The sequence below is a fragment of the Nuphar pumila genome, chromosome 6 (genome assembly GCF_984573655.1).
Source record: "Nuphar pumila chromosome 6, dmNupPumi1.hap1.1, whole genome shotgun sequence".
NCBI lineage: Eukaryota > Viridiplantae > Streptophyta > Magnoliopsida > Nymphaeales > Nymphaeaceae > Nuphar > Nuphar pumila.
Genome location: NC_143254.1, coordinates 102024821 through 102038753, shown reverse-complemented (window position 1 = coordinate 102038753; position 13933 = coordinate 102024821). Strand labels below are relative to the sequence as shown.

Below are 13933 nucleotides of genomic sequence, written 5' to 3'. Positions count from 1 at the left end.
AAGCATTCTTATCCTTTCCTATCATCTCCATCCAAGTCTTCCTAGGCCTACCCCGACCTCTTTTAACTAATATATTTTCTCATTTTTCCATCCTTCTGACTGAAGCATCATTAGGCCTTCGCCGAATATGTCCAAACCACCGTAAACGATTCTCTCTCATCTTATTTTCAATGGGTGCAACGCCTACCTTCTTACGTATCTTCTCGTTCTGAATTTTATCTTTTATTGTATTTCCACACATCCATCTAAGCATCCGCATCTCAGCTACACTTATTTTTTGAATATGATGTCTCTTGGCAGCCCAACATTCTCTACCATATAGTAAACCGGGATGTCCGTATGAGCAAAAACACTCATGTTCAGCAGGAAGCATATCAGGTCATGCTGAAAATGAACATTTTTGCTCATGCTGACATCGTGGCCATCCAATTTGCATTTTAAAAAGCTCAAAAAGTCAACAAAACCACGTGGCATTCATCCAAAATGCAAACAAACGACCACGATGTCTGCATGAGCAAAAAACGCTCATTTTCAGCATGACCTGATATACTTCCTGTTCAGCATGATCTGATATGCTTATGTTGCCCTCGCTCAGCCTTATCATACTTAAGGTAGCCATGGCGGCAGCTTAAAACTCCAAAACTAAGGACCCTTACTCCGGGGCCTATGCTCCGCAATGGCTTGCTCATGCGGGTAGTGTAAAACTCAAGGATGCAAGACATTAATTGGGGATGGAGGCAGGAACCGAGGTTAAAATCAAAACTCATGCCAGAATGGAAGCAAGGATGGACTTACGCTTTCCCTCGCCCTGCCGTCCTCAATGCCCGCTCTGCCTCGTCCGCGATCCTTCTTTAGAGATGGAAGTTGATTGAGGGGAAACGGTGTCTCACCCCGCCTCACCTCGTTTGGACTGGAGATGGAGGACATGAAACCGGAAAAAAGGTTAAAATCAAAACTCGTGCCAGAATGGAGAGTAGGATTTTGAGACGGGGCGGGGATGGTGACTTTGTCTCCCACCACCACCCCGGTCCACTGCCATCCCTAGAAGGCCCCACCCACTATGCCACCCCCCTTGAGGCCTCAGATCTGACCTTTGCAAATGGACTTTGTATGTTCCACAAAATAAGAATCAACCCTTGAATCGTATTTTTTGATGAATTAGTGTGGTTTTTATTGTCTTTTATCAACCGTTGAGTTTTTTAATCACCAAAAAAATCTACAAACGAGTTGCATTTGGGTGATTTAAATGTTGACATTCACTAAATAAATAAGGTAGATCACATCTACAGAGAGTTTGATTTGATCAAAAACTACTAGTATCAATGACATCCCAATCAGGCAAAGATAGGGATATGACTTTGGGGATGAGCAAAACCAATTTGCTGATGAGCAACAGAGCACTGTCGCTGCATCTTATGTTATGGGTCAGACCAAGTAATACCCAGTATAATAGCCCATTCACCCTAGTGCACGTCACCTTGTGTTGGGACGTTGCAGGTTCAAAACCCAATGGTACAGTTGTATAGTTAGTAGGCGATCTGTCTAACCCCAGCTTGCTTTTAAAAAAGGGGTGTTTGTTTCACATGGTTTGGTACCATAGCCCTTCTTTTGCATGAATTGGAAGATTATATATATATATATATATATATATATATGAGTTAATATTACTTACTAATGACTAATGAACTAAAAATCATAAGTGCAAGTTGTATCGATTCAATCTAACCACATATATGTGTTCAGCATGGTTTGTTTACTAAGGATCAAGCCTTGAACATTGCTTTTCTGATGTAAAATTATGATCTTTTGAGTTATAAAAAATCAACACATTGTAAGCCATTCACTTTTTTATCCCTTTAAAAGTTTCTAAATAAACAAACCATGTAGATTACATCTGTAACAGTTGATCTACAAATGATTGGAATTTTTTTAAAAGAAAACAATTTTTAATCATTAGTTTCATACTTTCATTAGTAGCCCATATTTATCCTATATATATATATATATATATATATATATATATATAATCAAGATGGGGTTAGGCAGACCCTTACCAGTTCCCTATAAGGATATCAGTGTTTGCTTATGGCTATCAAGGACAGCCACGCGATGTAGGGAAATGGGAATATTTATTGGACAATTTTGGTGCAAGAACAATATTAAATGGATCCTAGACATGGACCTCCATTCAAACAAGAAACTAAGTCAAGTATCTGGAACTTTTATCTAGGAGCTGATAGTGTGATTTAAGGGTGTGTTTGATTGCTTATTCAAGATTGGATGGAACAAACACATTTTTTGTCTATTTTGTAGCGTTTGTTTCGACTAAACAAGAAGTTGTGCTCTTTGTGTCGGGCATTTGACTTTTAAGTTTTGCAAATAACTTGGACACATATGGAAATGGGTTGGATAACTTCATTTTATATTATCGATCAGCCTATCATATGAGTGTTTTAACATGTTTATTATAGATTTTGGCTTCAAATATGGATTTCAGGTTGGATCTAAAAAACAAAAAACAAAAAGTTTAATATTTGAGTAATTTAAGAAAAATAAAAATTGACATTTGTTTGATATATAAATGCTTTAATCAATGTCATATTGGATCTAATTATGAAAGATTATCAAAGAAGTTGGATTTTAGTCTCAAATTGGATCCAAGTATAACAAATGTCTAAATTTTGGGCAATTTGGGAAAAAATAATAATTTATAATTTTATATATGAATGCAAAAACTCTAAGTAAATCATAAAGCTCTAAAATACAAGAAAATAAATCATAAATAAACCAAAAACCTTAAACTACAATAAAAATAAACCATAAACAAACCATAAAATTAAATATTAAAAGCCCTACTTCAAACTCTAATCAAATAAAATAAAAATTACCCTAATCAAATTAACTATAAGAAGCTCTAACTAAATAATTTTGATTCAAAGCTCTAATTAAAGAAAATAAAAAAGGTCTTAATTAAAGATATTTGATTTAAATCCCTAGTCAATGAAAATCAAAGAAAAAAACCCCAATCAAATCAACGAAAAGCCCTAATCAAACAAAATATAAAAACCTTAATTAAAAGAATTTGATACAATGCCCTAATCAAAGAAAAATCCTATTAAGAGCCATAATCAAAGTCTTAATCAAAGAAGAACATAGAAGAACGGGAGAGAGAAACGAAGAAGAAGAGGGAGAGAGAAGAAAAAGGGAAGAGAGAGAGAGAGAGAGCAAACCTTTTGCCTTTGGCTTCGCTACCCAGCGGCTGCATAAGAGAGAGAGAGGGGTAAAGGAAAAATGAGAGAGGGTAGTGGTTAGACCCCTCCACCCATTTTTTTTAAGTGATGTTCCTTTTGTCTTGTTTTTGTAGTAAGATGGGGTGAGGGTGAAACGGTGTTTCACTATTCAACTGACGCGATCAACACGCGTTGACCCGCATCAAATATTTGATGGGTGTGGCATCCTGCATGACATGCCATCAAACACACCCTAAGGGGGGTGTTTGTATCGTCGTTCAAACGCATTTGCGAAACACCTAGGGTGTGGGTCCCATGTGCATCTTCACACCCACATAAATGGACCCTGTGGCAAAGGATCCTTGGCCAATAAAACCATTTTCTTCTCTCTATGGTAGAAGATCTTTGTACCAACCTACTAATGAAAAAAAATCAAGATTTCTCATAATGTAAGTAATACACCAAAGTTGACAAAGAGACTATAAAAGTTAATATTTAACCACTCCTCTGCAAGTGGAATCCAATACGGAGTAGTGAGCCATCAAGGTGTTGGCTGGTGTGCAACAATCGAAAAACTTGCTGATGAACTATAAATATGCAATTAAAAATAAGTTGACAAGGAGACTTTTGAGATTGGCCAAACATTTGACAGTTTTTAAGTAGCCAAATTTACTGAATAACAACTTAAAATGTCAAGACTTATTTATAAGTTGATTGTCACCCCCGCGTAAGAGGCTCTGTTTGCATGTCTACGCATTGAATTTTTTATCTATCGAAAAAGGTGCTATGACTCAAAATTCAGAAGATGGTGCATATTCAAGTTTCAGGATCCAGACGCCACCTTTAGAGCCCCATGAGAGTCGACCAACACAGTGTAGGTCCTAGGATAATGACCTAACAACTAATATAGCTTCTCTAAATAAGAAAAACTAATTATTTGGAGTTTAAGCCATAAAGAGGAGGAGTTGGACACATGACATCACCAGGAGGCAGGCCAATTAGCAGAGGGGCGTACATGAGGAGGTCGTGAATCCAAAAGAGTCCTAGGGGACGTCCCACCCATTCTTCTAGAAATGAATTAAGTCTAGTTGATTGGTTTTAATTAAAAGTCTTTAATTAATTTGGTTAATTAGTGTGGAGTCCTTAGATAAGTAGGAGTCTTAGTTTAGTTGGGTTATTAATTTTTCTAATTGAATAAAGCTTTGGGTAATTAGGACTCAAACCCCAACTCAATATTTAAGGAGGTCTGGAAAGCTTTATTAATGGATTAATGCATTAAAGTTCTCTGAACTCTCTCTCTCTCATGTTTTTCTCCCTCTTCTATCTTTCTCGTTTCTTTCTCTACTCTCTCACGATCTCCTTAGTCCTCAATGAACCAGGCCCACAAGGGTTGGACGTTCAACCCTTCTCTGGAGCCCGAGCTCCATAGTGCCCCAGACACTGTGTTTTGCTTTTTCGATGAGCTGAGTGATGTTTTCACATTACAGATCATGGGTTCGAGTTCCAAAATGTAAGGAACTTCATCACAACATGTTGCAAACCTTTAAGTACTTATACAACCCTTTCTTAGCCTTAGATTAACTTTCATTGGTTTCCTAGATTTTGAAATCCAAAACTGTATCATGTCGAGTACTTGAAACACTTGAATTCCCTAATCTGGTAACCTTTAATTGTCAACATCCTCTCTTAGTGTTTAGAACATATCTCAGACATTTACACACATTCTTAGGTGATCCTAGAACCCCTGGATGAGGTCATTTTAATTATTGACTGAAACTGCACTTGAAACACTTATCGGGGCCAAACTGCACTTACTCGATTTAGTCGTTTAACCATGTTTCTCCAATTTTGCTGAATCTGCAACCACGAGAAACCCTAGACCTCTTTTCCACTATATCCAGCAGGGTTATGCACTTCTAACACGTGCAGCACAGGTCCCATGAGCCAAGAATCTCAGGTTCGACCCTATTGAGTTTGTTGAACTTAAATTAAAATTCTCATCCATAAAAAATCTAAACCTACTTTGAATCTCACATTTCAAAATTTTTGAAGGGTCTAACAAAAGGCAACCACTGTATGCCTAAAAAATAGATGGATGTTGGACTCTTCAGCTTGAAAGCAAAGAGCACATTGACAATGGCAGAAACAAGTGCCCTTAACATAAAGTGATATATGACCTATATAACAAATGTGTCTCATGTACCAACGGGGGCTCCACTTGTTAGGTAGGAGTTGTTAATGCACATCACCATGTGTTGGGACATTGAAGTTTAAAACTTGTGAGGGTCTGCGTAATCCCAACTTGCCTATACAAAAAAATATGGCTCACATTATTTTCATATGAGAATGGGGTCACATCCCCCCTCCCCACAAAATGAGTTTCTTCCCTTGTGAAGACTGATTTGGATAAAAACCACATAACATGCAACACTGTGTAACTAATGCTTAATAAGCTAGGATTTGTTACACATCTAGTAGCATTCCCCCTTTCATGCAAAACACGCATTTTCCCATACGGTGGGGGGGTGGGGGGTGGGGTGATAACATTTTCATGTGAAAAGGAGTGATAGACACATTTAATTTGTTGACCCCATATTGGACCAAAAGTAAGGCCTCCTACCCTCGAATTAGAGTAGGGCTTCAAGTGGATCAGATCCATGATGTACTATGCATTTTTTGGTTATTTTGGATTCGATCCAGATCTAACTTCTCATGTATTTAGCATCCAATTCATTTGCATCCCTAACAGAAGGTCAAATAAATGCCTTTAAGTATATGTTTGTTTCACTCAAATATATAAAATAATAAGCTATTTTTTATTAAAATTAGCATTTTTACATGTCAATGGCTCAAGTGGAATTTGCATATCTTCCATATCTCATAACAAGAAAGAAAGAAGTTTTATCATTATCGCAACCTCCCTTGGGGAGAAGAGATGTATAACAACCTTGTCACCAGTGGGGGGGGGAGGGGGGGGGGGGAAGAGAGGTATAACAACCTTGTCACCAGTGGAAGTGGAGAGAGAGAGAGGGGCATACCAGGCAGAGGAACCATGAACCTCTAGGTAGATCGTGGTGAAGAGAAATATATGTGTGTGTGTGTGTGTGCATCTTTGGGTGGTCTTTTTTTGTTTGAAAAAACATAAGTATTGTTGTTCTATCACCAAAAAAAAACATAATTTATGATATTATACAATTGATTTATATATATCTAATGTTAGAAAACAAATCATAACCCTTGAATTAAGTTTAGCATGTTTTATTTGATATTTTCATGTGTTAAAGTATTCTAACAAGAAGTTTTATACAATTTATAAACCACATGTACCTTTATGAAATATGAGCTTCTCTAGCTCATAAATCAAATTTGGTGCATTACACAAGATAAAAAACCTCATAATGTAATATATAAACCATGTTAAACAAGTCAATATGGTTAGATTTAACATTTGATGGCCATATATATATATATATAATGTGGTAGCTGCTAATCACTTTTCTAGCTAACCGCCATTGACAGTACATATGTGTTTGACACAGTTGATTTACTAGAAAACGACATTTGGATTGTGTTTTTTGGTGAAAAACATGTTTTTTAAGCCTTAAATATTTAGAAAATCTTAAAAAGACATTTTTTAAAACCTTATAAAAACCTTATCAATGATCCAAGAGTCAATTTTTATAAAATCAAACATTTGTATGGTCAGATTTAAGAAAAATATGAAAAAACCCTTTGAAACCCGTTGCTAAAAAAAGTGGTTAGTAGCTACTCTCTCTCTCTCTCTCTCTCTCTCTCTCTCTCTCTCTCACACACACACACACATATATATATACATATAGTAACCCATAAAGTGGTCGATGATACATCAAACAAAGTGTCGCCGCTAATCATGCATGGTCAAACGGCAATGCTTCATCATTTTTTTTTTGCCTCTAGCTATTTTTAGCGGTGGTCTTGACCACATCTAGATCTCTGGGCTGAAAACATAGAATTAGCGGTGATTCAAAACCACAACTAATTCTCATATTTTGAAGAAAAGAAGAACACACACCACATTCAATCGAGTTTGAAGGAAAACATGTTCGAACATGTGGGTTTTCCTATATATAGATAGAGAAAAGAATTCAAACTCTTATTTTAAAAGCTAAAAACTAAACAATAGAGAATAGCAGAAAAAATAGCCTAAATAGTGCTTGAATGCCATTGTTGAAATATATTTTTGTTTATATTTGTTTTAAAATTTAAATTATATTTGAAAGTTTTTTGCATTTCGTAAACATCATGAATACTAACAAAATATATGTTATTTGAGGTGGTGAGAACACTTTTGTTCATGTGTAATAGGGGTGTTTGTTTTTTAACTACGTGACAAAGATATGCAAGCAAAAGGATGCATGACATGTGTTCGACTTGAGTTCAAAAATCTTTTCGGAAATAGGACACAAGGACAAGGAGCATTTAAAGATAATAATCAAATAAAAAATATTTTTTTGATGTTTTAAATTTAAAACTATATTTTTGGAACATTATTAAAGAGTTGAAATATTAAAACAAGATTCATGTGCACCGGTGTCCATGTCCATGTGTTTGGTTATGTCACCAAGGTCCAAGGACACGCTGCCAAAATGGTGTCCATGTAATGTAGGTTTTAAATATGAAAAAGAGATACAAACCTCACTTGTTTTATGTTTTACATGATAACAAAATCATGTAAAATAGTTTCCATAAGAAACTATTAGTTTCATGTTGAGCGTGAGACATAAAAAGTCAATGGGCCCTATGTGTAAAAGGTGCATTTGCATTTAATAAAGAGAAATTGTTATTTCATGTTGAAATAAAAAGAAATAAAAAGTGGGCTCCAAGTGCATAAAGTAGTCTTTAAAAGATACTCATTATGAAAAAATAAAAAGTGTGGTGAGAAAGCCCTTCCACATGGTTGGGGTGCTGGAAGGTATGATGTCACTTTCATATGAAGTATATGGTCACAAAATTTGTGTGTTTTTCACCATGAAAAAAAATAGCTTTTTCAATATCAAAGTAACCCATTTTCTCACTAAAATGGGCAAAAAAACACTCTTATAGTCTATTGTGGATGTTCACCATTGTGAAAACATTTGGCACCAAAGAGGTGGCAGTGGCAGCAGCTAAATTTTGTCAATATTGCTCCTGAAACTTCCCACAAGCATTCACTTACATCCCTCCAAGGCCCAAACAAGGTTGTTTAACCATTTGCAATAGAAGCAAGGGAACATAATGACAACTGCTTGTATCCTAGCAACAATAATCAAACTTAGAGGGCAAATAAATTGTATGCACTCAAACAATAATAATGATTGTTTTATTCATAGAAATTATTTCTATGATTTTTTTTTACACATTTGATGCATACATCAAATTTCAAAACAATAATAAAATTACAAACAATCTTAAAAAACACTCATATGCTGCATCAATGACTTCATAAGGAGTGTAATCTCTCAATGTTTTTTAAAGTAGATTAAAAGTTATTTCACCAAGCAAAATATTATGTTTTTTCGATTTGTGAAAATTTTCACTAGAAGGGCTTTAAAGCTTCGATCGACCTTCAAGTTTAACGTTTTGCCTCCTCCAACAGTGAGGGATCAACTCCAAGAGGATCGCAATTCATTGGATTGGATCTTCATGTATTCAGATGTGTGTACTTCTTTCGATATCCTAAAAACAATAAACAAGACATCGATGGTGCTAGGCACCACCGAAGCTTGAAAAAAATACAAAAAACAAGACAAAATGCAAGCTAAAAAATAAAACTAATCTAAAGCAATAAATAAAATAAAATAAAATTTTTGAGCAAAACAAGAGGAAGAAAGACAAACCACGTGCTTAGGCAGCCCTCATAGATGGTTTGACCAGCATGAGGTGAATCTGGCACAACTTCCGTAGGGCTGAGGCTCTATGGCTTGGGTTCAACAAAGTGGACCCAATAGGCTAGGGCTATGGATCTAGAACGAACTAAGTAGGCTATGTAACACCCACAATTTTTTTGAAAATTTTTGGTAAATTTTTATGAATATTTTTACAAGTGATAATTTGATAATGATAATACATGATATACAATGTAAATTGATTGGGTCTTAGATTAGGACTTAAAAAAAAATAAAGTACTCAAAACGACAATGGGTCATGTCAATCCTAGTAGAAGTCTTTTTGAAATGCATTTTTTAGAAAATAACATTTTTAGAAAAGACTTTAAATAAGTTAAACAAATTGAAGTTTAAAATAATTTCATATGCAATTGAAAATAATTTGGTCTGTATTTGGAGTCATTTCATTTAAACTTAAATATATAGTTTTGAAAATTTTGAAATCCAAAATACTACATAAAACCAATTTATAAAATAAAAAAAAGGGTGGAATAAAAAATTTAATTTAATCACAATGCATAAAATGGTAGAGGTCCATAGGTAGGTCATCCCATCTTATGTAGCAGCTATTTGTTGATTTAAGAAAAAAAAACTAATTTAAAGCTTTAAATTATAAGCCTTTAAAAAAGTTACTAAACATCAAATCACATAGAGCAAGTCAAAACTTGCTATATTACTAAGGAAAGGCCTCCCAAGGAGGGGACGTCCCATCCTAGATTTTTCTAGGATGGGGCGGGATATTAAGAAGGAAAGAAAAAAGAACAAGAGAAAAGGAAAGTGGAAAATATATATATATAACTAATATGCAATATGGAAAGGTGAACTCCATATGGGGATGTCGACCAGCCCATAGGGGTCACACCTTATGCCATATACCATATATATATTACCTAAGCTAATATTAACCTAAGCTCACTAAGTAGAAAAAAAATAAACACAAGGCAAATAAAAAAAAAAGGAAAAAGGAAACTTAAAATCTAGAAGAAAGGACACCTAGATGGGTATTAGATCAAGTGTGGAGATTTTCCAAGCCCCTTGATCTAGTCCCCACAACTATAAAATGGGAGGAGAGGCTCATGCCCTTTTATTTGGCCCCTTTTGAAATTCCTTTGTTTTCTCTCTCAAATCCCCTTCTTTCCTCCTCTTTCTTCTTTTTCTTTTATTTTTCTTTGTGATTTCCTTCTTGTGCAACCAAGGGGTGAACCTACACATGTTGAAGGAGTGGGATGAGCATCTAGCCGCAGCCACCACACGAAGCAGATGGCATGTTCGCTTGGGAAGAATTTATTTTTCGACTAAGAGGAGTCTTCACGAAAAAGATAGGGGGTTCTATTCTTTATACGTAGATCGAAACTTGTAGGCACAAGTTTATTCTTATTTTTAATTGATTGAACCTCGTATCGAACCTTCCTTGCAAAGATTTAGTGTTGGGTTCGTCAAAATTAGAATATAGAGGTTTTTTTGAAGAAAACCCTTCTCAAAAATCAGTTTTCTTGGAACTTAAGAAAAAATTGATTTCAACGGTAATATATATGTGTACACTCTGAACCAGAGGCGTACACACGTGTATTTGTGTGATGAAAACTATAATTTAAACCCTGCAAAAAAAATATGCAAAACAACTATTGGGTTCGAATACTGGCAAATCAGGCTTAAGCGATTAGCCCGAATCCGAAGTATTAAGTTTGCTAAAAAAATAGCCTTCATAAATTTTGAATTGGGTTCATGATGAGGGGTTTGGTCTGATTTTTCAGAGAAAAATTGGTTCAATACATAGAGAAGAAGTTTCACTTGAAACAAAAATGCAAAATCTAATGTATGTCGTGTGTTATGAGTTTTTTAGAAATAAAGTTTGTTTTCAAAATATAGTAGAGTATACTATATCATTTTCTTGTGAAATTTTTTGTTACACTTCTTTATTTAATGTTCTCATGCGTGTTGTATAATGTTAGTTAAGATTTTGTTGTTTTTGTCATGAAAAAATATAGAACTCTATGTTTGAAATTGAGAAAACACCAAAAATATTTCTAAGAAAATAGTATTTAGGAAGACAGATCAATTTTCTAGCCTAACGACTGCGAAAATGGAATTTGTCTATGATGGATTATGTGAATATTCTGTATTAGGATTTTTGATATTTTATTTGATGGGTTGTTGTTAAAAAAAATTCAAAAATATGAATTCGGGTGGCCTATTTTTGCTCACCTGAATGCATATCACCTACTATTACATATTTTCAGCCTCACACCCAACTGGTAAATTGTTTTTATTTTTCTCGTCCAGAGGAGTTTTTACAAAGGTTTATTGTATTGAAAAGCTAACAAAATTTTACTCATTCTATGAAATTTTGAGATCTGTTGTCAGAATACGCACTAAATTGTGATAGTCGAAATAGAAAAGTACAGGCATGCACTAAACTGGTCATATCTCCTTCATCCATAGGAATTTTTACAAACAATTTATCGCATCGGAAAGTTGACAAAATTTTTTATAACCTATCAAAATTTTATCTCTATCCACCAATTGTGCACTTTTCTATAATAGTTGTAACAGTGAAACAAAAAATGAGGTCTGACGGGTTCTGAAATGGCCAAAGGCCCGGTTAGCAAATACGTGCGGTCTCCACGGCTTTTGAGTATGCTTTTGCGAATTTGCATCATGTTGTATATGAAGTGTTTAAATGATCTTTATGCAAGAATTGAGTCCCAATATGAGGCACGAATTGAATGAAGTGTTCATGCACTAATTTGCTTTTTTAGCCATTCGCTAATAAACTGGATGAAAAGAGTCTCAATTGTGATCGAATATGAATGTTTAATAGTTTATGAATCCTGATATTGAAATGAATGACATATGCATGATAATGTGAATATTTAGATGCATTTAATTGGTATGATTATTGCCTCATGATGAATGTATATTTAAGCCAGAAATAAAAGAAAAACATTGTGCAATGATACATAAAATATGCATTTTTAAGAATATGCATCCATGAGCCTGAAAGAGGCTAAATCCTTTAATTTGATTCATAAGTATGTGTTGTATATAATTAATGAATTTAAAAGGTTTAACCATGTGATCCTAAAATACGATGCTTGCAAAGGGAGGGCAAGCAGTGTTTCGGCTTTGTGGACTCTGTTTTTTAGCACGAAAGGTTGATCCTCCCCAACCACGAAGATAGGAAAATCTTTTATATTAGACTGTAGCATAGAGAAAAGAAACTCATAAGTTAAAAACTGATGCATCGGGATGACGGTGTTGGGAGCGCTCTCTCGATACGCTCATCCCTCACCTATAGAACAAGTGAAAGATGCCCGATCAGGCCAAAGCAACAATTGTATGAAAATACACATGCACCATGACCTTGATCTAAGTTTAAGCCTATGTTAGTACCCACAGAGCTAAAAACTAAAATCTAAAGTGATTGTACATTTAGTTAGACATGGAATGCATTATTTAAAAAGAAAATCAGATTAAAGATAAAAAGTCTCTCATGTATATAGTTTGAATTATGCAATGGCAAGTGCATTCATTTTAACTGTTCATGCATATTTAGATGCTTATGGTTAAGTGATTGTTTTTTATTGAAAGGGTTATGTAAGTATGAATGATTAAAAGTCTTGTAAAGCATTGCATCATATGTATCCTTAGTGTGTTAATTAATGTTTGGATGTGTGAGAATTGAAATGATCTTTTGCATGCGTGTTTTAATTTATATATATTGAATAACACTTCTGTACTGAGGACTAATTAGTCTGACCCTATTATTATTAAATATTTTTTAGGTTGCGAATAAAGGACCCCGCCATGGTGGGAAGTTACGACAGGAATCAAGCCAGATCTTTTCCCTTTTTTCCTGTATTTTTTATTATGAGCATTCACAAGTTCTCGAAGTCTCTGATATTATTTAATTTGAAGAACTCTAATATTGTTTAATTTAAAGTTTATAATGGACATTTATTTATTTGTGAATGTTAAATTTTAAATTTGAAGTTTATTTGAAAAGGATATGATAGACCTCTAATATGTCAAAGCATCTATCCGGTTTAAATTTTTGTTGTAATTTTTAAAATAAATTTGGAAAAAAATTACATGATTTTCGGAATAGAAATCTTGGAGTGTTACAACTTCGTATCAAAGTAGAAGGAGAATTTTGGCTCAGACTCGTTAAACTGGTCGACATCGTCTGGTGAGTATGTTCTTTTTTATTTTTATATACTGTTATGAAAGTAATTCCTGAAATGTTTAAGTTTTTATGATTTGGGCAAATTCTAAACTTAGATTTCAAATACGAACATCAGTAGAAAAAATTTGTTTGTGCAAACATAGAAATTTATATCAAATTAAATTTCTCATAGATGGACATACAACAACCCACAAGATAGACTACATAGAGGGATTTCCTCCTTGACACTCGCTATGTTGACAGCTACTTGCCAGAACCTCACGAATAACGGGGTTAATGGTAATGGGAACAGTCATCACCCTGATGGCAATGGGGCGCCAAATGCTACGAACCATGGAGTATCTTATAAGTGTTTCATGGAACTGAGTCCCCCAGCCTTCACCAGAAAGGAGGACACTGATGCAGCGGCGGAGTGGATCTGCACCATTGACAAGATCTTTGACATCCTCGAGGTTCTCGTAGAGAGGTAGGTTGCCTTTGCTAGCTACTGACTTTAGGGCTATGCCAAAAGTTGGTAGGAGACTGTTCGAGAGGTGCGCTTCACACCAGCGCAACGATTGGCGCTTACTTGGGCGCAGTTTTCTGAGGTATTTCTTGGCACCTACTTCTCCTAG

General features: G+C 34.9%; 1 protein-coding gene across 1 annotated transcript in view; it reads left to right on the top strand.

Annotated features, from left to right (window-relative positions):
* Positions 1–13166, top strand: part of LOC149835447 (cinnamoyl-CoA reductase 1-like) — a 41024-nt gene extending 27858 nt beyond the window's left edge. The window contains exon 6 of the mRNA XM_090008518.1: positions 12919–13166. Within this exon, the coding sequence (XP_089864644.1) occupies positions 12919–13069 (151 nt within the window). The 3' untranslated portion in view covers positions 13070–13166. The remainder of the gene's footprint in view (positions 1–12918) is intronic.
* The last annotated feature ends 767 nt before the right edge of the window (positions 13167–13933 follow it).